This window comes from Notothenia rossii (assembly GCF_949606895.1).
Source record: "Notothenia rossii genome assembly, chromosome: 1".
Lineage (NCBI taxonomy): Eukaryota > Metazoa > Chordata > Actinopteri > Perciformes > Nototheniidae > Notothenia > Notothenia rossii.
This window is the reverse complement of record NC_136912.1, coordinates 13,212,498-13,239,699: the sequence shown is the minus strand read 5'-3', so window position 1 is coordinate 13,239,699 and position 27,202 is coordinate 13,212,498. Positions and strand designations below refer to the sequence as shown.

Sequence of the window (27,202 nt, the reverse complement as noted above, 5' to 3'; positions counted from 1 at the left end):
TATATGTCCTGGATTATGCTGCAGACTTTTTCAAGCTGTGATTAAATCATGTTAGTTTAACCAGAAGTACATATTTAAGGTTGGTAATGGAGCAAAAAACTCCTTCACCTTGTTCGAGAGGGAGAGCGACAGAGCGTGGACTTGATGGAGCGACACAGATTTACAAGAGGCCGCTCATTAAAGAAATCAGACTATGACACCATTTTTCCATAAGCTGACCGTCTATGTCTGCGTTGGTACGGTCCCTTTTAGGATTGAGTGAATGGAAAGTGTTAAGGAGAGGTGGATGTGCATCAGAGGAAATAAAAAGTAAGGCAACTCCTCTGAAGGCCCATGAGGTTTTAATACCAGGGAAGTCCTGGTATTAAGATATCATGTTTCCCCTTCCAAAATTAAATGCTTTGATATCCTTGAGCCCAAAGCAGATTGCAGTATATATGCCTCAGTGACTTCTAATATGGACAAAATAGATTGTTTCCTCATTGTACTGCGCTGCCAATTAGGTCTTTTGTGCTAAGTATATATCTTTTTTCTGTCTTTAGGTGGAAACAAACTAAAGCCTCAGCCGTTCAGACTCAACTGGTCCTGGATCTCTGTGGAGAAGGAATACTATTTAGTGGATGAGGACTCCAAATTCCTGGAAGTGACACTCAAACGCAGAGGCTACCTGGGAGAAACCTCCTTCGTCAGTAAGTGTTGACTTGAGTCTTTATATTTTATAATGAAATGACTAATAACTAGATCAATATATTCTATATCTTTCACAACTGAGGTCAGAGAGTTTCTCCGAGGTAACAGCATTTTCTGTTTCTTGTTTGCCCCTAAGAATCCGAATTTCTGTAACATTTCAGTCGCAATAAACAGATGTAAAGAAATATCACTACACAACCTGCCCTTATTAAACTGACAATTTCACGAATAATTATGGCCCCTTTAACATTTGAAGGAACAGCCCTGCCATACAACATCTGTACTACCCTCTTATTTAAAATCTCTGCAGATCCTTGTTAAGCTACAGGAAATCCTCAGTATATCCCTACCTACACAGAAACACCAAATCAACACAACACTCAGAACAATGCTGTGTCCCAAAGGTGAAAATCCTTTGTGTCGTTGTTTGACTGGTGTTCCATTTCCCCTCTTGTCTGCAAGAGGTCTGATTGAGAGCACATATAACCTTTCCTGGTAAAGGTCAAGTATGAAGTTACAAACGCACACATAACTAAAAGATTATGCAGATATTTTCAACCCAAGAAATGTGTTGAAACCAAAATAAATGTAGGGACTTCTGTGGTTTTTGGTCCTTTTATTCATCAATTGAATCTACAGTATTTCCAATTAGAGATCAAAACATGCACATCCCTCTCCCTCAGGTATTGCAACAAAGGATGGAACAGCTGAGAAGGACAAAGATTTCCGAGGAAAATCTCAGAAACAGGTCCAGTTCAACCCCGGTCAGACCACGGCGACCTGGAAGGTGAAGATCTTCACAGATCAGGAGTTTGAGACTTCGGAGACGTTCGAGATCCAGCTGTCGGATCCGGTCATGGCGGTGCTCGAGTTCCCCGACCTCACAACAGTCGAGATCGTGGATCCTGGAGATGGTAAGAATCTAAAAATGCACTTATGTGAACAAAGCCTCACTGTCATAAACGCAGTCTTTTTCATTTCATTGTTATGATCAGTTTCTCATCACCTGTATGTCTCTTTCAAAACAGAATCCACCGTCTACATTCCTCAAGCAGAGTACAGGATTGAGGAGGATGTTGGAGAGCTGTTAGTGCCGGTGAGACGCTCAGGAGACGCCAGCCAGGAACTCATGGTTGTTTGTTTCACTCAGCAAGGTGAGAGAAACCCGTTTGTAATTATTGTATTTCAAATTAAAAGGTTTTTATTTGAGTATTTATGCAAAATAGCTAAATGCCATTGTATAAAAAATAAGCACAACATTTCGGCTTTGTCTGTCTGTACATATGTCTCCTTCCTTTCTGATGTTAACTACCCAAAATCAAATTGCCTTTGAGGATTAATAAGGTTTTAATTCATTTAAAAATCAGACTTTCAACTATTAAAAAGATGCCTTTAACAAAGTACATGTGAACCTACTTTGTCGTGTATTGTATGTTTTAAGTAATTTTTTGGCATAATTGCACTTGACACAGAACAGAAATAGTCTAGAAATAGGGGGGAAATGGGTTTGATATGCAACATCCTAAGGCGGGAATCAAAAAGGGAATGTACATGTAATCACTCAACTACTAAGTCGCTCCACACGTCCATTTTGTATTATTTCCTTTTGTAACATATTGTTACATTACTGTTACATTCTCTGTGTCTATGTTTTGTATACACTTTTTCTTTCGCACCCTCTGACTTCATACTTCCAGTAACCCAACATTTCCACTGAAGTTCAACCCTTTATGTCCTCTCTCTGTTCCCATAATTCCTCAGCCACGGCCACGGGCACCATACCCAGCATGGTGCTGTCTTACTCTGACTACATCACCCGTGCCGAGGACCACAACAGTGTGCTGCGTTTTGACAAAGATGAGCGGGAGAAAATGTGTCGCATCATCATCATCGATGACTCCCTGTATGAGGAGGAAGAGAGCTTCAACGTCAGCCTCAGCATGCCCATGGGCGGCCAGCTGGGCGCCAACTTCCCCTCTGCCAAGATCACCATCCTAGCAGACATCGATGACGGTGAGTGAAGTTGGAGTTGAATGCACTCGTCCTTTTGTAATAAAAAACATTTTTGAATTCAATTTTTTTAAGTGTGTCAATGGTCAGTTTAGGACATTGATGGAAAGGCGGAAAGATACAAGGAAACTACAGATGGATGGTTAAAGAGATAAAAGCAGTGACCTAATGAAATAATTACAGATTGAAACAGATACATTTATTGCTCATTTAAATATGTCTCTTCAGCTTTTCATAAAGTCCTCCAGGTCCTTTTCAAACTACCCACTAACAGCAAACCTACACAGGATTTCATACATTTTCATTGATAGATTTACAAGTCACAGAAGTATCTCAGTTCATAGCATTTGCTAAAAAAGTAGGATATCAAAATGCTGGACCAGGCCAGGATAGTGAGCAATAACCTGATTGATGAGCAGATCACAGCATCAATATGCATCAATGCAACATTATGAAAAGAGCGGAATAGTATTCTTACATACTATTGATTGTTGATTTCTGGATGTCTCCTGAATCAAAGCTTAATACAACAGCAGAAACATACTTGTTTGCTGCAACAGATTTATTGCAATTCTGAAACTGATACACACAAATCAACAAAAGCACACACTGAAAAATATCTCTGCTAAAAAGCTGTCTAACATGAGCATGGAGCCTGAAACACATTGCTTTCATGGTGCTCCATTCAAAGTGAGTGAAGCTTGCCTAAAGGTCAAGGAAGAAGCATGTGCCGTGGTTACAGTGCGCCTGACATCATGGCGGCAGCTGCGGGTGATCCTGTTGCTCAGCTTGTGCCTTTGAATGCTGTATTTTGCCATTTTGGTATCAGCACATCATTAATCCATCAAAAGTGCACAGGCGGCATAAAAACCACAGTCGCCAAAACAAAACCCCGGGATACTGTACATGCCTTATTGGCTTTACTGTATTTTTGGGTCCATTACTCTTCCTGTGCCGGGAACGGATTTGTTTACACACTCCGCTTCATTTATCCTCCTTATTTGTCTCTGTCTGTCTGAGTGTTGGTAACAAGATAACAATAGGCAGGTGTTGAGAGGGAGAATGGCGGCTTCAGTTGATGTTATGCTACACCACAGTGTAACAGATAAAAGGGCTTCAAACCTCACTCTGCTCCTCCAGCGACCCCCAGTCCTCGTTGGCATTCAGGGGAGCTCAGGGGAAACAGAGGGCATCCCTTTGTCTGCGGGGACCAAAAGGCAGGTGGTGGAGACAGGGACTATTGTGAAGAGAATCCAAATGACTGGCATGTTTTTACTCTGGACTGCATTGCCTGTTCCTGTTAAAGATAGGACTGAGAAGGAATGCCGTTTTTTTAAAGCTATAAATTACAAATGTGTCATAGGTTTCACTTGTTCCGTCAAAGAAATGTCCTAACAAATTAGACAAATTGTCCACACAAAATACTTAAAATCCTTGAGGTAAATCTTGTCTTCCTTTTGCGAGTCTTCGTCCCATTTCTCCAGCATTTCTTCCAGGCTCATTTCCTGGAGTTGCTTGTTGTAGTGACAGACGTGCTACTGGAGCAAGCATCCCTCACAACCAATTTGGCACAGGAGTACAATTGAACTTTATGTATAAATAATCAGCGGGCATTCCCAGACATGTGAAAAGACAAGAGAAGACTCCTCTATTGTGGTTTAACTTCTTGGTGGGTCCTGAAGTAACACCCCATCATAAATCTGGTTCAGAGTGTGTGTTTGTGCGTGCGTAAAACCATCTGCCTGTCTGAGTAAACTTGTGGTTTGGACTCTGGCCAACACAGAGCCTCCATTGTTACTGTATTTGTGTGGCTCTTCTTCCCACTGATATTTAAGGTTGCCATGATGGCACTCCATACAACCCCCTTTCCCATCCTCCCTGCTACTAAATAGCTGTCATGGAGGCTGAGAGGCATTAAGAGTGTGCCATAAATCCATCCAGCATCAGTCGTCTCTCAACTTCTGAAAAAGACCTGCCAATTTGTTAAAAGCAACGATAACTGAGAACAAATAAAGTGATTGGGAAAACTGAGGTGTTTCGACCTATGGTTATAAAACTTTACCATATCCCACACTAATTCATTGCTACATACAGTATAACTTTGTATTCATTTTGTGAATGGATGAAAACTGCAATTTCTATTTGCTTTTTTGTTGTTATTGTGTTATTTGATCAGCCTTAACAAGGCTATGGGCCATAAACACTTCAGGGTAAAAACAAATGTTGCAGAACAGTAGACACAGTGACATTTACAGTATGAGATAAAGGATAAATAAGATAATGTCAGTTACATGACTCGGTAATGTCAGTTATCCAGCAATATCTTATTAGCTAACATCAGCCACCATAAGTTACTGGTCATCCTATTAGACAATATAAGGCTGTAGCAGCAACAAGCACTGAGCCATTACGCCACAACTGTGGACTAGAAAATACACTAAGCATTTTCAAAGCTCTTCGTTTCTTACCTAATACTTGCAAACCATGTCTAAAGCCTTATTTTGAATTGGCATTAAACCATTTCCCACAGAAACTCCCACAATCCCTCTGTGTGTACCCTTTCTTCCTTAGTTGAAGGAAAGCTAAAGGCGTCTCTATCGGAGGATCTCTAAGAGCACTGGCTGACAGTGTGCTGAAAACACTCTTTATGTCCTTATACAGAAGTGAGGAGAGATGAATTGACAATGTGTCCAGGGCTCTGAATTCTTGCCCTCTGCCTGTGCAAAGTGGACGGTTGTCTCTCTGCCTCTGCCAAACCCTCAGCACACTGCTTATCAGCTGCTCTATCATCAGACACTGGGAACATCCCCTCACTCCTGTGCACACACAAGCACACGCCTATTTCATCAGGTGTATCCCCGGCCCTTTGGCGTTGAGTTCAGACAGAGCTGTCTGGATTTAGATAAATTGGGGAGGAAGGTTGGGAGAGGATAGGATAAGAGGGATGAAAGCTCTCTTCCTGTGCTGAGTCAAACATTAGGGAGTTTGCTCAGCTATTCAGGCCAATTTGTCCTCGATTAAAAGCTTAGGTTGCTATGTCTGTCTGACAAGAGACGAAAAACAGCAGAACTGATGAAAAGACAATATCCGGATTAAGACAAAATGTCATGTTCGTAGACATATGATTTTTTTTTCTGGATTTACCACGCTTGATATCCAACTCAAATTACTCTATACACTGTATTCCTGTTTTAAAGTTGATGAGTTTTTTTTTGAAAGGGCACCATGTCATTCAACCCCTGTACTTTGGTTTTATTCCCAAACCCCACAGAGCCTTCACTGTATTTCGGGGAACCTGAGTATGTTGTGGAAGAGAGTTCAGGCTACGTTGAGGTGAAGGTCTGGAGGACGGGAACAGACCTCTCCAAGACGGCTACAGTCACCGTCCGCTCCAGGAAGAGTGAGCCTGTCTCTGCAGAAGGTACAATCAGCTGTAAGAAACACTGTTCAGTCATGATTTAGCATTACAGCGTTAGTTCATGGTTTCCTCTCTAATATGCAGCTGGACTGGATTACGTTGGCATCAGTCGAAACCTTGACTTTGCTCCTGGAGTGACGATGCAGACGTTCAGAGTGACCATCCTGGATGATCTGGGTCAGCCGGAGCTGGAGGGGCCGGAGACCTTTGACCTTGTGTTACGGATGCCCATGAATGCTGTTCTGGGAGAACCGAGCAGCACCATCATCACCATCAACGATACAGTCACTGACGGTGAGTTTCCAATATAGCGTGTGCCAAAACTATGGTAACGTAGTGCAAATTTGAGTCCAGTAACTTCACCTAAACGCAGGGAAACTGTTTTGTAACAAGTTGATATTTGTCTTTAAAGTGCCGAAGGTTCAGTTTAAGGAGGGAAGCTACAAGGTGGATGAGGCCGATGGTGAGGTAACAGCCATCGTGTACCGCAGTGGAGACATCAGCCTCGCCTCCACAGTGCGCTGTTACACTCGCCAAGGCTCGGCTCAGGTCATGATGGACTACAGTGAGAGACCCAACACTGACGCATCAATCATCACTTTCCTGCCAGGTGAGACCTCCCCTCTGCTTCTAAATCTCTCTGTATCGTTACATCCCGCAGCACTTAACTGAGTGAGATGGCCACTCTTTCCCCAGGTGAAACTGAGAAGCCGTGCGTGGTCAGCCTGATGGACGACTCCACCCATGAAGATGACGAGGAGTTCAGGCTGGTCCTGGGAAATCCAAAGAGCAAGTCTCCGTATGGAGCCGCTGTGGGGGAGCAGAAGGAGGCGCTGGTGTCAGTCACAGACGCCAAGGACAGTACGTACTCTAAAATATATGCAATATAAACATCACATATATTTGAATGACTGTTTACTAGCATTCATGCTCCAAGCAGGCTGAGTATAAGCAGAATATACATTAAAGACTACATATATCTATATTTACATCTTAACAAATATACATTTACCTTTATGCACACTTAATCCTACTAGTACATTCACATATGACAAATACAGTTATACACTTGCAGACAACCTGGTACGCATAATAACGCCATAAATAACTAAATAAAACACAACCAAACAAAAAGAAAAGCTGAACGTAGTGTTTCTGCTTTCATTTAATTTGCATTGAAAAGACGGTATTGTCCACATTTATTTTATAATCTTTTGAGTATTCTCCCATTCTACTCGGTGCATTTGAGAGAAAAAACATGTCTTTGATGTTTTGGCTCATGTTCATTTTGAATTTTCTTCCTGTCTAGGGCCCATAATCCGCTTTTCTGAGATCAAGTACAGTGTGCGTGAACCTCAGGTCAAAGGTGACATGGCGATAGTGAAGATTCCCATCCTGCGCGTCGGAGACACATCAAAGGTCTCACTGGTGAGAGTGCACACCAAAGACGGCTCTGCGACATCCGGAGAGGACTACAACCCGCTGTCAGAGGGTGAGAACACGGTGGAGTGGCTAAAAAAGTGACGCAGTCGCTTGTTTTGAGGTATTTGTGTTTATAACCATTGCTCTCTTCACTGTCTCTGTGTCTAAGATGTTGAGTTCAAAGCCGGTGAGACGGAACACTTCGTGGAGATCGAGATCCTGTTTGACGGTCAGAGAGAGATGAGAGAGGCCTTCATTGTGCACATGAAGCCTGATGACAACATGGTGGCCGAAGTACAGGTGACACAATCGCAACATACACATTGCTGCAACTCTTATGTGCACACGTACAGCGCTGCATATGTACAAACGTGAGCATGCGCCCCTGTCAGGTCAGCCTGTGTTGAAAATAGCCAGGCAGCAGCTGGCATTGCTGTCAGCGCGCCTGAACCACGGAGTCTTATAAAAAGCTTCTCCCTCTGGAATGAGATGCTGAGAGGAATGTCCCGGCAGAGCCAAACAGTAGACAAACCTATAAACAGAACGGCGACATACAACCCATACATCAGACATGTACCACTCACGTGACAAACTCAAATATGTTAGGTAACAAAGTTTGAGGAAAGAAATCTGTTGGAGGAATGATGGAAAGATGTTATACTTACTTACTTTAGTGAAGTCTGTCGGATTTCAAATCAGTTTCTCAACATGCTTCCCTTCTTCTTGCCAGATGAACAAGGCCATTGTGTACATTGAGGAGATGGACAGTGTGGCAGATGTTACCTTCCCTGCCGTGCCGCTGGTGGTTTCCCTGCTCATGTACGATGACACAGTTAAAACCAAAGAAACACCCAACCCGGCCAATGGATACCCTGTTGTGTGTGTGACGGTAAGTGTAGCGCTTCTGATGTGAAGCAGCTTTTGTTTTTACTTTATCTCCACCTTTGCAACAAGCATTGTAAATACCTGAGGTCTTTTTACAGTGCCATTCCAATACATTACATCTTTTGTCATTCATCTATTCGCCTGCAAAAAGATATTTCCATTTTTTCTGTCATTTTAAACAGTTTTTGGACTTGTTCTCTGTTTTTGTTTTTATTGGTGTTTGAATGCAATGTTTTCTTGTGCCGCTGTAGAGCACTTGCTTTGAATTGCCTCGTCTAAATTCTGCTCTTTAAGTCACATTGTCTGCTTTTCCTTCTATAGCCTTTTCAGAGTCAAGTATATCCCCACATTTCTTTAATTGAAATCTGTCTTGTCATCCCTTGCAGGCTTGCAACCCTAAGTACCACGATTTCGACAAAACCGGCTCCATCTGCTCTGTGGAGAACATCAACGACACGCTCACTCAGTACCGCTGGCTGGTCAGCGCCCCCACCGGCTCTGATGGAGTGACCAGCCCCATGAGGGAGGTGGACACCAACACCTTCTTCACCAACACCAAGTCCATCACTCTGGATTCCATCTACTTCCAGAGCGGCTCACGGGTTCAGTGTGCAGCGAGAGCCTTCAACGCCAACGGAGACGCCGGTCTGGAGATGTCCAGCCCCATCGCTGTGGTCAGCAAGGAGGAGGGTGAGTGAAGCATGATGGGTAGGCTTGTCAACATCATTATGTTATATTCTTATCGTACAATATATGGACATGACCACAAGTGTTTTTTGCCAACCTAGTTATTACCCATTGTATCCAAATTATATTTTAAGGAAGAATTCCCGTGTCTGAATATTCTTAAGAATTCAAGTTAATTTCTCTCTTAAAGGGTGTACTTGTATTATAATGCTATTATAAGATGATTGAACTGCTATATGTTTAGCTTACTTCTGACTCTTTGCAGGCATGTGTCAGCCTCGTATCGCGGGCACTGTTGGAGCCGAACCTTTCTCTGCTAAGATCCGCTACACCGGTCCAGATGACCCGGACTTCCCCAACCTCATTAAACTGACCATCAACATGCCTCACATGGATGGTGAGCAGCAAACATTTGTTGCATATATGGTCTTAAATGGCTAGTAAGCTAATCTAGACCAAGACTTACCACGCTCTTCACTCTCAACAGGCATGTTACCAGTGATCTCCACCAGACCTCTGTCCAACTTCGAGCTCACCCTGAGCCCAGACGGCACGCGCGTTGGCAACCATCGCTGCTCCAACTTGCTCGACTTCAATGAGATACAAACAGGCTACGGGTTCATCACCGATGCCACAAAGAACCCTGAAATCATTGGCGAGACTTCCCCCTACCAGTACAACCCGGCCATGCGCTCTGCCAACTCTCTGCGCTTCTACAAGAACCTGAACCTGGAGGCCTGCCTCTGGGAGTTCACCAGCTACTACGACATGTCAGAGCTGCTGAACGACTGTGGAGGCTCCGTAGGCACCGATGGACAGGTAGGACACACATACATTTACAACAAATAAACAACATTTATCAATCAGTGGAGGCACTCTCTGGGTCACAGTAAATATCAGCAAATTCTTTAAAGCAAAGTTCACTTGGGAACTAACTTCCCCTCTGATTGTTTTTTAACTATTGTAGCTTATTAGCTTTGCATTGTTCCACCACCAACTTCTATTTTAACTTTTTCTGATGGACACAGCTCCTAAAAAGAGGAATAGTTGCAGGCAGTTATGTGATAGTACACATTTCTTTTAAGGAACTGTTTGAACCTCCTTTTTCTTTAGCAATTGAGCTATATAGCTTGCTAGCAAACAGTCACTGACAGTTAGAAAGCTAGCTAGCACACAGAGCTAAGTTAAGTCACCACTTTGCTGGGAATGAACAGGGCTTGGTCTCAAACTTTTCTTTATACATCGATCCACGCCAGCTACAGTTGTCTCACAGCTAGTCACTGTCATTCCTGTAAAGATGTATATTTGATGAAAATGTGCAAATACATTTTTGTGTGGCACTTTTTGTTAACAGGCCTTCAAATGTACACAGAGATACTACTTCACATCCAATATACATCAACTACTAAACTATGCATCTTACATAACTTGACAATGCCTGATTCATGTCTTATTTAGGTGCTGAACCTGGTCCAGTCCTACGTCACGCTGCGTGTTCCTCTGTTCGTGTCCTACGTCTTCCACTCTCCGGTGGCAGTGGGGGGGTGGCAGCACTTTGACCTGCAGTCAGAGCTCAAACTCACCTTTGTGTACGACACAGCCATTCTGTGGCAGGACGGCATCGGCAGCCCACCGGAGGCTGAGCTTCAAGGTATGTTTTCAGAGCAACGCTGCCTCCTGCTGGCGCTCACAGTCCATTTGTGAAGCACTGTTCAACTTTGTTCTCTCTTCTCATAGGGGCCATGTACCCAACCAGCATGCGTATCAATGAGGAGGGCCGTCTGGTGGTCAACTTCAAGACGGAGGCCCGCTTCAGGGGACAGTTTGTTATGTCTCATCCAGGTAAGACGGTGGTGCCCACACAGACACACACACACACACACACACACACACAGACACACACAGACACACACAGACACACACAGACACACACAGACACACACACACACACACACACACACACACACAAGCCCTACACCTATGCAAGGGGTCCATTCTATACAGCGACCTCCTCTTGGATTACCTTGTGGTCGACTTCCTCTCTATTCCTGGAGTTCCACATTGGGGGTCCTTCCTGTGTGGAAGTGCCAGGGGTCATTCCAGCAAATGTAAAAATGACCCTTCAGCGATTACAGTTAGGAAGCAAGTGTTACGAACTATGTAGAAGGTCACTCTTTAAATAAATAAAAAGTAGACACTGTTACTAGATGGTTTGATGAAATGCAGCTTGAATGATTTATGACTGTTTTCATGTTTGTTTTTGCTGATTTAAATGCTTTCATTGTAAAGTAAACAAAATAAAACCGTGTAACCATACAAGACACAAAAAGAACACTCAATAAAAAATAAAATATTATAATATTTTATGATATTAAAATATATATATTATATTTTAAAATATAAAAAATAAATAAAATTGATAAAATACAATTATCAGAAATATATCAAATTGATTAAATACAAATATAAAAAATAAATAAAATGGATTAGATAAAAATAAAAATATAATCAATAAATTAACACAAATAAATGAATAATTGAAAACAATAATAATTTACATATTACATAAATTAATTTAAAGTAATTAATACAAGTAACAACAATAATAACACTACTACTATAACATGAACACATTCAGATGCAAACAGTTCTTGCTTAAGAAGAAAAACCCAAACCCAGCTTCACACTGTCTACATGTGTGTTTTCAGGGACCAGCATGTCCTCCATGGTGATGTGTGCGGACCACCCCGGGCTGACCTTCACTCTGGCTCTGGTCAGGACGGAGCCCACCTACAACCAGCCCATGCAGCAGTGGAGCTTCGTCTCAGACTTTGCTGTGAGTGGATCTGCAGTTACGGCTTGCCAGCTGCATTGGAATGAACTCCAATGACAGTGTTTAACATTGTTTCTATGTTTCTGTGGGACTTTTAGGTCAGAGATTACTCCGGGACCTACACTGTGAAGTTGATCTCCTGCATGGCATCACCCAACGGGGAGTTCAGTGTTCCTCCTGTCTGCCATCCCAGAGAGCCTCTAACGTTTGACATGGACATCCGCTTCCAGCAGGTCAGCCTTCATATATAAACAAACCTCGCCCAGCATGATGCCATTTTTTCAAAATGACACTACAAAAATCAACAATTATTTATAGTCTAAGATCTTAATTTGATCAATTATATATTATTTGGTTTTTCATCAGTTGATATTAGTACAAATGTTATGTAAGCAAACAAAATAAATCCAAATTATATGAATCCTTGTTCCCTAAGATGATGATTTATAAATGATACTTAGATTCAAGGCTTTTATTGTCATTCGTACATTAGCTACAGTGTAGATATGTCAATGAAAATCTTTGGTCACAGGCTCCTCCAACAGTGCAACACAATAAAATAGTGTAAGTAAATACAAATAAAATAGAATAGCTATATTAAATAATGTATTAACCCAGGATATGTTGTATGTTTGCTAACTGTTGTTCTGTCCTCCAGGTTAGTGACCCAGTGGCAGCAGAGTTCAGTCTCAACACTCAGATGTTCCTGCTGTCCAAGAAGGAGCTGTGGCTGTCTGACGGCTCCATGGGCTTCGGAGAGGGGACTGATACTGCTTTTTTAGACGGTACAACACCGCCGCCTTGTGGATTTATTAAACATTACAGCAGTGGAGGACCATTACTCCACTGAGAAGCTGCTATTTCCTACTTAACATTACATTTGTTTGTTCAGGCTCCATGATCTACGGCCGTGTGATGGTGGATCCGGTCCAGAACCTGGGCGACTCGTTCTCCTGCGGCATCGAGAAAGTCTTCCTCTGCACCGGAGCAGATGGATACGTTCCCAAATACAACCCCACCAACAAGGAGTTCGGCTGCCTGGCAGACGCCCCCTCTCTGCTCTACAGATTCAAGATCCTGGTACGAATTCATCCTTAAGGACAATACTTTAGTCTAAATGGACACACTTTAAAACACTAATTTAAGTGCTTTAAATGCAATTAAATAAATACAAATATCTAGTAAAAGCTTAGAATAGCTTATAAAATCATAACAAAACGGAATTGCACAAACAACCTGCTAAAATACAAATAAATAAAAACCAGTGTGTGGTTAGGCATGTCTTCATGGTGATAATTGTGATGCTAAGGTACAAATAATTGGATGTAAAGGTATCAGTGTGTGAGAATTTTTAATGAAAACAATGTATAATGCTCAGGGAGTTGTGGAATTATTTCTGATTCCTGTGTGTTTTGTTCTGCAGGACAAGGCCCAGCCGGAGACTCAGGCTTCAGTGTTTGGTGACGTTTCCTTCAAGGCCACGCTGGCTCTGGACACACCAGGAGGTCTGCCTTTAGCAAGACAGCCAGGATCAGACGGCTTCACACTCTCCTCGTCTCCACTCTTCCAGGTGTGTATCATTTATAAAAACTCACTTTATTCATGTATCCCAAAAAGCCATACACAGGGTTTAGTAGTAACAAGTGTAATGTAATAAGGTTATGATATTAATAATAATCAGCCCAGACTACATTTGAAAATGTGTTATAGTATAGCCGCATTGTCAAGAAACACTTCATAGCATGTCAGATAAAGCAGTTAAAGTATTTCATTTTTTTTTTGTATGTCAAGCAGTGATGATAACTCATGAAAAGCATTTCACACAGATGTAGTGTGTGCCAGAACTGTTTATTCAGGGTAATTTGATTTGGCCAACTGTAGTTTCCGAAAATACAAAACTGTGTCTATTTGCATTAAAAAAAAGGTTGTCATATTAAGGGAAACAATTATATTGAAGTCCTATTTTGTGTGTTTTTTTTTTTAATAAGGTGGATATTTTTAAAATGTTTTATTTGAAAGTAATCCCGAAGTATTCAGTTTGGATTTTTTGTAATCCCATTGACAACATACACCAGGGGTGTCAAACTCAATTTCATTGCGGGCCACATTAGCATTATGGTTCCAATCAAAGGGCCGGTTGTAACTTTATAAATATACATATATAAATACATAATATATATGAAATAATGTATTATATTATTGCCTCTGCATTGGATTATTATTTGATAGGATAATAACCTAGTAATTAACTACGTATGAAAGCAGAAGTCCAGGGCAAATAATTGCAAGTCTCTTCAGTGGGCATGTCACAAAACGAGATGCATTGTGGGACATGTAGTTTATGGGCAACCTGCTTCTGTAAAGTGGCATGTAACCATATAATAAACGTATTATATTCTTTGCAAGCTCTTGCAGGCCACATAAAATGAAGTCACGGGCCGGATTTGGCCCCCGGGCCTTGAGTTTGACACCCCTGACATACACATTTGTACAAAAACCATGCAATATGAACTCTAAATGTTGTGTGTCCTGCAGGTTGCTGCTGGTAGAGAATGGTTCATCCACACCATCTACACCGTGCGCTCCAAAGAAAACGCCCGCCGCAACATAGGCAAGCGCAGCGTGGAGTATCTGCACCACAGCATCTCCTCGGTGGAGCAGCCCGACACCTCCGTGCTGCTCTCAGACCGCCACCGCCGCGCTGCCCCCGCCTTCTCTAACGCCGCCGCTGCCGTCCAGGACATCGGCATCGAAAACAACCGAGGCACCAACATCCAGCACATCTCTCTGGACCGAGCCGACCGCATGGTGGTCAGTCAGCGCCAGCCCTGGTCCCCCAACAACCGAGACCCCCTACTGGAGCGCCCCCTGCTGGAGAGCTCGGGCAGAGAGCTGGCCGACTCCTCCACCCTGCCCATGCTGGTGGGCATCGCCGGGCTGATCCTCCTCATCTGCCTCATCGCCACCGCCGTCATCCTGCTGCTGCGGCGCAAGAAGAAGGAGAAGAAGGCCCAGTTCCCCCCCTACACCACCTCCTCTTCCTCGGCCTACAGCTCAGGCACAGGGGGAATGTGGAGCAGCTCAGACAACTCTGAGGTCTAGATCCCTCCACCTCAAACGCCTGCCCCCTCTTAAAAAGACTGATAGTCTCCTCCACCATTGTGCCTTTAAAGCCCAACTCTTGTAGCACTGAATCGAGCCCAGAACAGTGTCAGTGCTCGGGGGGGGGCCTGCATGCAGAGAACGCGCCAGAGGGAGGGGTCTTGTTGACCTCTGACGATGGCTAGTTCTTGCTGTAGTGAGATATAGGTTTGTGCAGCCTATTTTGAATCATGGATGTACAAAGAAGCCCCTCACACTTATTCACGTGCTTCTTTGGTTGTCAAGTTGTAAAATATCCCGCTTCATGCAGCATTTTGCAAATGCCTAGAAATCCTTATTGAGTAGATGCAAGAGTTAAAATGCTAAGTTGCTTCAAATTGTCTATGTTCCTCCTTAAAAGATAATACTTTATCACGTTTTTTTTATTGGCGTTATTTTATTTTGTGGAGAGTAAAGCAAAATGGATTGAATGTTAGTTGAAGCTGACCTTATGAATGAGAATGTGATAAATGATTTGTAATATTTAACTGTAGGGTTTAAAGAGCCTGCAGTATATCTGCCCACCGCTTAGTAACAATGCCGATGTGGTGTCATTGAAAGGGATTGTACATTGTAGTCTTGAGAATGCAGAATTATTATATATTTCTTTTTTTTTTTAAATAACTATTCTTTTCAGGTCAATGTGGCTGAAATCAGATTCAAAACTATCTGTGTACATATCAATGTAGGACAATGAAAACGGTATTACTACACCCTGGTGAAACTTGAAAAAATATGAACTGTCTTTCTGGTTTGTCAATCAAGTCCTGAAAAAAAAAAGTGCATTATAAAACTGTTCTTCTGCAGCTGATAGTATATTTTATTGTGCCATGTGTTAGTAGACTTTTATGGCTTATTAATTGTGACAATTTCAAAAGTTTGGATGTATGTACACTTGATCGGCCAAATATAAAATGTCCTTTTTTTGAATCAGTGTCTTATTTATCACACACGTATTTATAAAAAAAAAATGAAGGTTTATTTGTGACTTTAAAATACATTTTCTACTTCACATAGGAAGATAAAAGAACAAATGTTTTCTTTAAAATGGTACATATTGTTTTGAGCAATGGAATGTGGTACAACCAACAGGCATAAATACATTTATTTCAATGAAGTACTAGAAAAAATAAAAGGACTAGCAAACAATACAAACTAAACCAGCACAGCTGCAGAGTTCAGGTAAGTGAAAAGGCAGGCTTCACTCCCTAAAACCTAAAGAACAAAGTCAGTCCGTCGGGGTTTACACATTATCACAGTCTGCAGAGCAAACACTAGGACTAACGATACGGAGCTGGCTGCCACCTCAGATTCTGACTCGGTAGATTCAAGTCGTTAACGGCTTCACAACTTCAGCTTTTTCCTGCGTCCACGGCCATCTGCGGTCGCGTCTGACTTCCGTTTCTGGGCCTAGGGTAAGAAAAGAATATTATTAAAAGGAACATTTCACAAGCAGTGACATAACTCACTGTGAACCAGACAAAAACAGGGCTGGGTGACCTAAATACTTTATAGTAATGAGCGTTCTGCCACATTCAAAACACCATAAGATTCTCCAGGACAGACTTGCAGGACTTAATTAACTATTTTATTTTGACAGTCAGTCACCACAAAGGAGTGTTACCCCTAATGTGAGTCAGAAACCAGAGCCCAGTCTGCTCTGATTGGTTAGCTGGCTGGCTCTGTTGTGATCAGTCAACCGCTAAAATGTCCTGCCCCTTAGCCCTTCACATAAAAAAGGTGTTGGAGCGCTATCGGTACAAAGTGATGTCACTACGTTTTGGAAGTAAACAAAGGACTTCAATGGAGGCGTTTCAGGTGGGGGGGGGGGGGGGGAGTGTGTGGTAGAGAAACTCCCTATGGAGGTAACTTTGTGATTTTAGCCCTTGCAGACCTTTTACATGCATAACAACCTACCACACTACAGGAAAGGGAAACCCCTAAAGAGCATTAAAGGGCCACTTCACAGGCTGTCAGAAGATTACTTTTCTGACACTCCATGGTGGTTGGAAAAACTTCCCAAAAAAAAATCCCCAGCCACAGACATAATTACTTTTTTATTTTACATCAAAGTGCCTTGCTGCTTCCTGTAGTTCTTTGGTAACTTACTGAGGCATTCTTCGGGCCGCGTTTCTTCTTCTCGGCCTTCTCTCTCTCCTCCAGCTCCATGTTCTCTCTCTCGATCAGTGTGATCAGAGTGTTGCATCGCCTCTGGAGCTCCTACACACACACACACACACAATAACAAACAACATTTTTCATTTGTAGGCAACATGCACAAAAAGAAAAGAAGAACAGCACCAAGAAGCCAGAAATTACCATGGCCGTCCGGGACTTCAGGAACCAGTCGAAGCGGAACTGAGGCGAGTTGCGGATGCACTGCCGCAGCTCGTCGTACACGCTCTCCTTGTCGAAGCCCAGCTTGTGGAGCATGCAGATGAGGAAGCGGTCTTCCTCCTCCGTGTAGTTCTTGCCTTTGTTGGTGCCGTAAGAGATGCGCAGCTGGTGGAAGGGAGCCTTGTAGCGACCGATCTGGGCAAGGAGATGAGGAATTAAGGGAGTGTTCATTCATCAATAAGGATGGAAGAGAGGATGATGTGGAGACGATTAGAAGATCAGATTTAGAGTTGGTGTTCAACACAATGCTTAATGAGATGAAGTCGTTACGAGAGATGAATGGTAAGATGGCTACCTTTGAGTCCAGTGCTTTCTTGATGCTTATCCTCCTCTGGATCCTGGCCTCTCCTCTCTCGATCTGCGCCATGATCTTCTCGATGTCCTGCAGCTCGTTACAGCGCTCCCAGAACACAGCTGGAGGAACAAACAAGCAAATCATTGTCTAAACATGCAAAGAAATTAAAAGCTTGCTTGTAGAATAGAGGGTAACAAACGAGTTGTTACCAGAATACTCCATGACTTCCTCTGGAGTTTTTCCCTCGACTTCTCTGGCAATGTTCTCAATATCATCTCTTCCCCACTTCTCGTTGGCTTTGATGAACTGGTTGAAGTCACGTTTGTTCCAAATGGTGAATCCCTGCAACCAAGGTACAGATGTTACAAATATGCGTAATCTCGATCCAGACACAAAGCATTTCAAACTTGACTCGGCCGCACATTAACCACACATGTAGTGTACTCAGGGGGAAGGATCCGTACCTGTTGCAGCAGGTTCTCCTTCTCCTCCAGCTCCTCCTCTGTGAGCGCCTCGGCCTCGTCGATCTTACCCTGCTCCTCCTTCTGGAGCGTGGCAGAGTTTGGCATCTCTGGGTTACGGGGCACCTGAAGAGACGCAGCCACAGAAGGATTTAGGGCAGGGGGGTCAAACTCAAATACACAGTGGGACAACATAAAAAAATGGGTGCTAGTCGAGGGCCGGACTGGTTCAGTGTTTATTGCAGAACTTGTTGAAATGAACTTATTGCCCATATTAAACCTGGAACTAACAAAGCTTAAATGATTGCCTATAAAAACAACATTAAACATTAAATAATCAGTTGCATTCATTTCTTATGGCTCTATCTGCAGCTTTTCCGGAGTCATTTCTTATGATTACATTTTTCCACAGGCCAACAACAGCTTCAACCAAACTATTTCCCTCAAAGAACAAACCAAACATGCCCTGTTGTCATGAGAGAAAAAGTGCAGAAGGAAACATCCATGTAAACTCAGTGTGCTGCTCTGTGATGCTAGTTCAAGCAGACACTTGGCATCTCATCTCGGGTGCAAGTTCATCAATGTTTGGAGTCAGGCTCTGAGCTGAGGAGACCCTTGAGTGAAAGTGTGCGTGGAACATACCGGCGGGCCAGATCTAATAGTAATTAAACATTATCCTGCGGGCCGAAATGAAATCCACCAAGGCCCGGATTTGGCCCCCGGGCCTTGAGTTTGACACATGTGCTTTAGAGACATTTCCACTTCCTAACAAATGATATCTTTCCCATGTGAAAAATATCTTGGTACCTTGTAGCCGATGGTCTTCCTGTAGAAGAGGATTTCCTTTTCTAGGAGCTCAAAAAGACGTGGAGGGAAGAACTGGAAGTCCTGCACATTTGGCTGCTTGGGGGGACGAGGAGCCTGGGACATGGGAAACACACAAACACATGTAATACCTCAACCAGGAGAAATACACATAAATAATAAGATAAGATGGAACTTGATTGATCCCCTTGGGGAAATTCAGGCATTTATAGTTAAAAACAGGATTCACACAAACTGTAGAAACAAGATATCACAGTGAAGCGTTGAGCATTTTAATGAACATGTTAACCCTTAGATGCATAAGTGGGTCTTTTTTGACCCGGTGAGGTGGTGTTCTTAGAGTATCTTTGTAATTACATTTTTTTATCATTTTATATTCCAGCTATTCCTAAAAAAACATGTTTTGGATATCATGCCATTCAAATTTTAAATGTACATTTTAAGAAATTGTAGTTTTTGTATTTCTACCCCAAGCTTCCATAAGTGGGTCAAAAATGACCCGCATGCATTTTCTATGGAATGTCGTTTTTTTTTCAAAATGTAAAAAAGTTCTAAAATTATAAATAGTGAAAAATTAAATATAAAATATTTCTAGTGTGAACCAAAATATAATACTAAATATTATACAAGTGATTTTTCTTAACCAAAATGACAAAATTGGAAAAACACATTATTCTAATACGGGTCCTTTTTGACCCACTTATGGAAGAGTGTAGGGTCCAGTCACTCGTGCATCTAGTGTGCATAAATGTAATAAAAACATTGTAATGTGACTTTCTGCAGCGTTAATGCTTTAGGACTTAAGGGTGTTTGTAAAGTGATGGCCCCTACCTTTGGTGCTTTGGGCTCACTGACTCTCAGGGCCTCTCTGAAGTAAGCGTCCACAGCGTAGTTGGCTTTCCTCTCTCTCTTAGGCGGCTCGATCCAGTTGGTGATGACCTGAATGAAGAGGAAGACGGTTAAGACTCAGAGGTTTATATTGTTGGGATTAAAGAGTGACCCCTGATGTTTGAGTGTTTGGTGTACCTTTTTCTTCTCTCTGTAATCTTCTCCTTCAAACTTATACACACTGCTGTTCTCTGTGTCCACGGTGAAGTTCCTCAGTGAGCTCTCACCCAGGTTAGCCATCTTTTCCTTTATCTCCATGGTCTAGCAAATAACAAGAACAGAGTGTTTATTTTTTGCCACATTTAAAAACTAGACATCCATTTTCCACAACCTGTACCGTCTCACCTTCCTCTCCCCGTACTCCAGGATGGCGTCAATGTCATCGTCGGTGATCTCGCTCTCTTTGGAGGCGAACACATGTGTGGCGCCGTGACGGATGATGGACAGCATCTCATCTTTGGCCAGCTTGTTGGCACCTGGATCCACCAGTCTTCCTGTTAATGACAACGATGGGAAATGAGTCTCTCAAAGCTCCTATTGGTAGACGTTTGGTTCTCAGCGATCCTGTATGACAGCGAGGAGTTACCCTGCTGGATGACGATGGAGTCCAGGCGCAGTTTCATCTCAGCCCGCTCCACAATCCTCTCCTCCACCGTGTTTTCAGTGATGAAGCGGAACACGCGCACCTGCTTCGTCTGACCAATCCTGTGAGCTCGGTCCTTAAAATAAAAAAAACACAATTGGTCACAAGCGGCCGAGATGGGTTTTCTCCGCAGGGTGGCTGGCGTCTCCCTTAGGGATAAGGTGAGAAGTTTCAGTCATCCGGGAGGGACTCGGAGTTGAACCGCTCCTCCTTCGCGTCGAAAGGAGCCAGTTGAGGTGGTTCAGGCACCTAGTAAGGATGCCACCTGGGCACGTCCAGCTGGGAGGAGACTGAGGGGTAGACCTAGGACCAGGTGGAGGGGTTATATCTCTTCGCTGGCCTGGGAGCGCCTTGGGATCCCCCAGTCAGAGCTGGTTGATGTGGCCAGGGGGAAAGGAACGGTTGGGGATCTCTGCTGGAACTGCTACCTCCGCGACCCGACCACGGATAAGCGGGAGCAGATGGATGGATGGTCAACTCCCCTGAAATAAAAGCTCTACAGCACCTGGTTCATGTTAGGACTAGGGATGTACTCACCATGGCCTGCAGGTCGACCTGGGGGTTCCAGTCCGAGTCGTACAGGATGACCACATCAGCTGTAGCCAGGTTGATACCCAGTCCTCCAGCTCTGGTGCTCAACATGAAGATAAACTTGGAGCTGTTGGGCTCATTGTATGCGTTGATAGAGATCTGAAAAACAAAGTTACATGAAGATTATGTTTTGACTTGTCTCTTGTTCGAGGACAAACGATGGTAATATGTTGAGGTAATCAGTTATTTGGCGTCTTGTTATATGAGACCCGCACCTGTCTCTCCTCGTGCGGCGTCTGGCCATCCAGGCGGCAGTAGCCATAGTTCTTCCACATGCAGTAATCCTCCAAGATGTCCAGCACCCGGGTCATCTGACTGAAGATGAGGATACGAGAGCCTGGAGGGAAGGGACAGTATACTCTGTCAGAGGAATGGATTAAAACAAAGACAGAAAGAAACAGTCCATGCAGTCCTTCCTTTGAGACAGCACTTAAAACTAGTTATTAAACTACTCTATGCATTCAAGTTCTTTCTGTTTTTATTCTGACAAAAGCTATGTTTGATTGCAATTGGGTAACAAACTGAGTGGGGCAAAATGTACAAGATATTTGATTGCACAACAGAAGCAACGAGTGGAAACGAGAGGGTAGATACAGATTGGAACACAGCAGTATTTTACTTTAAGTTCCTGTAGTGGAATATTTTTAGATGTTTGTACTTTGGTTCTTTTACTCGAGTAAAAATATCAAAGTCCGTCTTTCACCACTTATGAATGAAACACAACGATGTGTTCGATAGCATCTTACGGCCCGTCTACACTACAGGCATCGAAAAATGCTTTCAACGCTTCGCCCATTCAGTTGAATGGGGTGACGTAGAAGATTTTTAATCTTCGCCGAACTGCATTGTGGGGAGCATGGCATGGCTTTGCATCACGAGCATCTATCGGCATCAAAAGTTGAACAATGTTCAACTTTTGAGGCTCGATGCTTGGCATCAGCCAATCAAATCCCGTTTATGCAAATCCCGCCAGTGCAAGCTCAGCCAATCAAACCGCGTGCAAGCTGGGAGAGCCAGACCGCAGTTCATTTCCTCATATTCCAAACGAGATATTACGGAAGCAAATCACCCGGTTCTTTACGACCCGTAACTATTTACCGGGATACAAACCGGAGGAACCAGGCATGGAGGGAGGTGGCAGAGACAGTGGGTGAAACTGGTAGGTTTTTCGCCTGTTTGGGGAGTTTATATCCAGTTTACCTCGTTTTAACATTGCTATTGCTTTGTATGTCGGGGGCGGGAGATTCATGTGATTGGTTGTTGGTCGCAAAAAATCGCCAAGCTTCAGACACGCCCAGCTTCAAGATTTTTTGATGCCTGTAGTGTAGACGGGCCGTTAGTATCCTACATTTTCAAGATTCTGTAATAAAGAAATACTACGTCTTCTGGTACATTCACAGCATGACTCTCTACACACCCTGCTGCTTCATCTTGGGTAGCAGCTTGTCCAGCACCACCATCTTGCCGCTGTTCACCACCAGATGGCTGTCGGTGGTGTACGGGGGTCCGGGCTCGGCCCCGTCAAACAGGTACGGGTGGTTGCAGCATTTCCTCAGCTGCATGAGAACGTTCAGCAGACGCATCTTGTCCATCTTACCCGCTGAGTTCAGAATGTCGATGTCCTTCATCAGGATCTTTGTGTACCTGATGACGGGAGGTCATATTACATACAGGTGTACAACAATTTAATGTGAGTACACAGTTTAGTTCAAGCTGTAGGGATCAATTGAAGCTCAACTGCTTACCACTCTCGCTGCATCTTACTCAGGCCCACGTACATCTTGATCTCTTTTTTGGGAAGCAGACTCTTCTCTACGTCCGCTTTGATACGACGGAGCAAGAAGGGACGCAGCACCTACACACACAACATTCAATCAAAGACACGTCAAAAGAGTGCTTTGACTTTGAGGAGAGTAACACCTTACATTTGACAAAGTAGTTGGAAGTTCACGTGAGGGAAACTTACAGTGTGAAGACGTTCTACCAACTTGGTATCACCCAAGCAGTTGTTTGTGTCGAACCAGGAATCAAAGTCCTATGGGGAAAAATAAACATTAGTACCAGAAAACAAAGCACTTTGATTCTAAATAACAACATCGGTACAATTAGGGACTCCAGCTTGAAAACATGCTTATCGTAGGGCTGTGCAATTAGTCGTATTTTAATCTCGATTACGATTTTGGTTTGCAACGAAAAACAACGTAATCGAAATAAAAACAATTATTATAAAAACAATTCTTATTTTTGTATAAATTGTATTGTATTTTCAGTTGAATTATACTTAAAGTTCAGGGTAATCAACTGTTAAAAACATACTTTTTATTTTTTCAAAAAATTGATGTTTTCAAAGTCAATGGGTAATCGTTTTTTAATAATCGTGATATCAATTATTGACCAAAATAATCGTGATTATGATTTTTGCCATAATCGCACAGCCCTAGTTTATCGTATCGTCTAAATCTCCTGATATTGCGCATTTCTAGGCGGTCTTTACCTCTGATGAGTTGAAGACGTCGGGCAGCAGGAAGTTGAGCAGAGCCCACAGCTCGTGGAGGTTGTTCTGCAGGGGGGTTCCGGTCAGCAGCAAACGATTGGTGGTCTTAAATTCTCGCACGATTTCTGACAGCTATAGGAAATAAATGGCTTCATTAGGAAAACCTGAGAAACACAAGAGTGGTTCTGAAATATGAACATATATATTTTTGTTTCGGTGTGTGTCTGACCTTTGATTTCTCATTCTTGATTCTGTGGGCTTCGTCAATGACCAGGTATCTCCAGTTGAACTTCTTGAACACTGCCTTTTCAATGATGAGCATCTCGTAGGATGTGACACACACATCCCATTCTCCGGGCAGCAGCACATCTCTGACCAGGGCATTCTAGATTGATGAAAAACATTTGATGTTTTTGAGTCTGGTTTATTTACCTTAGAAAGTTATTTTTCTTTAATAAAGCTAAAGTTGTTCAGCATGCTGTTTTCAAATGATCAATTCCTTCCTCGCATACAGTATAATCCATTCTTTGGATACACACTTGATATGTAACCTACATGAGTCCAATTGACCAAAACAGTTTCTCATTGCAAAACAAGCACATTAAAGTCAAATCTATATCCAGCTATTCCAGTTACAATCATAACACTGTGAGGCAGCGTACCCTCTGCTCTCTGCTTCCGATCAGGCAGACGGCGCGCAGTGAAGGCACCCATCTCTTGAACTCATTCATCCAGTTGTAGAGGGTGGACTTGGGCACCAGCACCATGTGGGGACCAGGGATGTTCCTGTAATGCTTCATGTAACCCAGCAGAGAAATGGTCTGCAGAGTCTTCCCCAAACCCTGAAAAACAGCACAGTGTGTGAGATAAACAGCGGTATATGTGAATTCAACAATACAATGTGTGTCACTCCCCTTTAAAAGAACAGGTTACAGTTTTAAAGTACTGACCATTTCATCAGCGAGGATGCCGTTGATGCCGTTCTCATACAAAGATATGAGCCAGTTCAGACCCCGGACCTGATAGTCTCTCATTTTTCCTTGTTTGACGTCTAAATGAGAAACAAGAAAACATCGTCATCACTTCTGCTCATGATTTTTGCTATATACATTTCAAGCCTCAATAAAGAAGTAGAACATTGCTTACAGGAGGGGGAATCGTCAAAGCGAACGCAGACGTTAGTAGTTTTGGTGCTCTCGCTCAGAAGCTCTTCGTCCTCCTCTTGCTCTGTGCGGCGGTGTCGGTTGCTGTTTGAGCACAGAAATCAAATATTAGTTTTCATGATCGCAATGACAGTATTTATTAAATAAAGAAATTGGGGTGGTGTTCAATTACTCACTCTCCGGCAGACAGCAGATTCTGTTTTTCATCGTTCTTCATGCGAGGACGCCCTGGCTTCATCTTCAGCGGGGAGGTGGGTGTCTTCTGTGCGGCTGGTTGGATGAAATGAGCAAACAACTCTGTTTGCTTGAGCAGGTACTCAAATCTGTTGGTCCGGTCTGTGAGCTGCACACATGGAAAAAAAGTATTGTTAGCTTATATATCCAAGATCCGAGTGGTGAGATTTTAAAGCTATGGTTAGATACTTACCACTTTCTCCTCATACCCCAGACCAGTTTCTTTAGGTTTGGTAGAGGAAGTGGCATCTTGTACATCAGCCCCAGCCTCTGAGGCCGACTCTTTCCCTTCATCTGAAGACTCTTCCTTCTCCTGAGTGAAAAAAAAAAATGGTTGTTCAGTTGCTTTCTTCAGCTTTAACTACAAACAGGAACAGATTTGACAAACCACCAGCTGTTCTCGGATGCTCTCTGGAACACACAGCATATAATGGAAGATCTCCTGTTACGGATAACAGCTCCCAAACAAGCTGCCTGTCCTCTATTAAGCAGGCGTTGCTTTGTTTTTAATGCATTTTATTCATAATGTATTGCTTGTTTCTTAAGTGTCATTACGTTTTTTCAAATACTTCACCCTGTAAGCATGTATATAATCCTTGCCTGTTCATTGTTTGACTATATCGGGTGCTCATCACGTATGGTAGTTATTTTTCTACTGTTTCCTGTACTTAAACTGCTGTGACACTTTCTGTGTACGTTTATTTAAGTAAAACGGCGGAGCTTGTTCTTCTCTAAATCAGACATACACGTCTGAAAACATGTTGTGTTACTCAGTTTGTTATGGGGTCCATTGCTACTTTGTCACGTTTTTTGTCTTTACTTGTAAATACTCATTCCTCTTTTGTGTGTATCGGTGACACTACACGTGAACTTGTCCTGTAATTGCTATTTAACTTAACAAACATTAATACATAAATAAATACAAAAGGCCTTTACTTCTAATGGGTTTAATCAACAGAAAGTGGAGTGAAAAGCATGTTGCAGGCACGCAGCACCCCTCGTTTACAGTAGCCATCGATGCTCTGTCCCACTGAAAACAAAGGCTCAGACGGGACAGCTGGGCAGAGGGCTGCTCGCTGCGTTCACGAGGTTTCCACAAGCCGGAATAATAGTCACAAAGGACTCGCTGGGTGACTGTGGTCACAAACCGTAAACAGAAAGTACTTTGGGACTTTCATAGGGATGATAGATGGGTCGATAGCGGGGCTAAGCTAGCTGCCTTAGCGCTTGTGAAACAGCCTGGCCCTGTTGCTGCTATGTAGCTTCAGTCCCGGGTGAATGGGACCGAGCTGTTGTTGTCTTGAGCTAACGTTAGCTCCGCCGCGGTTAGCTAACATAACTAGTTAGCTCAAAAAGCCCGCATTAACATTGACTAAGTGAACATTTATCAAGAACGAATTGAAGGAACGAGTAGGTCTTTGAGTTTGGTAAATATATGGTAGTTCTAGGGGAAATTAAGTCGATGATGAGAGGAGACGATGCCCATTTTTTAACCATCTTACCTCTGCTGCTTCGGGTTTTGGAACTTCAGTCGGTTCTTCCCGCTGTTCCACGCAGCTTAGGAGTTCGGACATTTTTGTCAAATTTCCCTCTACGATTCAGATGTATCGTCCGTTATTTGGTGCCTTGTGTGTTCCCGTATAATATCCGTTTAGGATTTCCCGAACTTTCTGCGGGTAAATAAGAACAATTATGCTGTCTATAATGAAAGACACATCGGTTGGTCAGAGGCAGCACGTTCCCGCTAGCAAGTTGTCTCGGGCACCCGCGTTATTCCCGCGCCAGTTACCCGGTGTGTGCACTCTATCGCGATACTTGGTTAAGCTGCCTTTAACGGTGGTTGGAAATGATTTGGTTTTCAGTAGATTTCTTTATCAATGTGTGGTAACGTAAGATAATAATAATAATAATAATAATAATAATAATAATAATAATAATAATAATAATAATAATAATACATATCATGATTATAGTAAAAAGCAAATTAATTGTTCATTTTTGCACGTTTCAAAGCTAAGAATAAAGTGAGAACAAAATGGTTAAAACCATTTTTAAAGTTCTACAAAATTAGCTACATATGAGACAAAAGTTAAATAAAACAATAACTTTATTGTTAAGTTAACAT

General features: G+C 42.8%; 2 protein-coding genes across 2 annotated transcripts in view; one reads left to right on the top strand and one right to left on the bottom strand.

Moving 5' to 3' along the window:
* Positions 1 to 16,016, top strand: part of frem3 (Fras1 related extracellular matrix 3) — a 32,378-nt gene extending 16,362 nt beyond the window's left edge. The window contains exons 3-24 of the mRNA XM_079643393.1: positions 543 to 689; positions 1,374 to 1,604; positions 1,719 to 1,844; positions 2,452 to 2,703; positions 5,972 to 6,121; positions 6,203 to 6,412; positions 6,531 to 6,728; positions 6,815 to 6,979; positions 7,428 to 7,610; positions 7,710 to 7,840; positions 8,271 to 8,429; positions 8,812 to 9,115; positions 9,378 to 9,509; positions 9,600 to 9,931; positions 10,571 to 10,763; positions 10,850 to 10,954; positions 11,821 to 11,948; positions 12,044 to 12,178; positions 12,604 to 12,730; positions 12,838 to 13,025; positions 13,369 to 13,515; positions 14,481 to 16,016. Of these exons, the coding sequence (XP_079499519.1) occupies positions 543 to 689; positions 1,374 to 1,604; positions 1,719 to 1,844; positions 2,452 to 2,703; positions 5,972 to 6,121; positions 6,203 to 6,412; positions 6,531 to 6,728; positions 6,815 to 6,979; positions 7,428 to 7,610; positions 7,710 to 7,840; positions 8,271 to 8,429; positions 8,812 to 9,115; positions 9,378 to 9,509; positions 9,600 to 9,931; positions 10,571 to 10,763; positions 10,850 to 10,954; positions 11,821 to 11,948; positions 12,044 to 12,178; positions 12,604 to 12,730; positions 12,838 to 13,025; positions 13,369 to 13,515; positions 14,481 to 15,047 (4,310 nt within the window). The 3' untranslated portion in view covers positions 15,048 to 16,016. The remainder of the gene's footprint in view (positions 1 to 542; positions 690 to 1,373; positions 1,605 to 1,718; positions 1,845 to 2,451; positions 2,704 to 5,971; positions 6,122 to 6,202; positions 6,413 to 6,530; positions 6,729 to 6,814; positions 6,980 to 7,427; positions 7,611 to 7,709; positions 7,841 to 8,270; positions 8,430 to 8,811; positions 9,116 to 9,377; positions 9,510 to 9,599; positions 9,932 to 10,570; positions 10,764 to 10,849; positions 10,955 to 11,820; positions 11,949 to 12,043; positions 12,179 to 12,603; positions 12,731 to 12,837; positions 13,026 to 13,368; positions 13,516 to 14,480) is intronic.
* A 160-nt stretch (positions 16,017 to 16,176) lies between these two features.
* On the bottom strand, positions 16,177 to 26,882 carry smarca5 (SNF2 related chromatin remodeling ATPase 5). Its single transcript, XM_079643407.1, has 24 exons — positions 26,580 to 26,882; positions 25,271 to 25,390; positions 25,020 to 25,186; positions 24,827 to 24,927; positions 24,631 to 24,731; positions 24,343 to 24,522; positions 23,910 to 24,065; positions 23,681 to 23,812; positions 23,153 to 23,221; positions 22,932 to 23,041; positions 22,604 to 22,830; positions 21,402 to 21,523; positions 21,133 to 21,285; positions 20,539 to 20,671; positions 20,298 to 20,446; positions 20,091 to 20,213; positions 19,896 to 20,003; positions 19,047 to 19,160; positions 18,243 to 18,365; positions 17,988 to 18,120; positions 17,779 to 17,897; positions 17,406 to 17,618; positions 17,196 to 17,306; positions 16,177 to 16,496 (listed from the first exon to the last, which is right to left on the bottom strand). Exons 1-24 carry the CDS (start codon positions 26,649 to 26,651, stop codon positions 16,431 to 16,433), a joined length of 3,102 nt encoding a protein of 1,033 aa, XP_079499533.1. The 5' UTR covers positions 26,652 to 26,882; the 3' UTR covers positions 16,177 to 16,430.
* Positions 26,883 to 27,202: the final 320 nt, after the last annotated feature.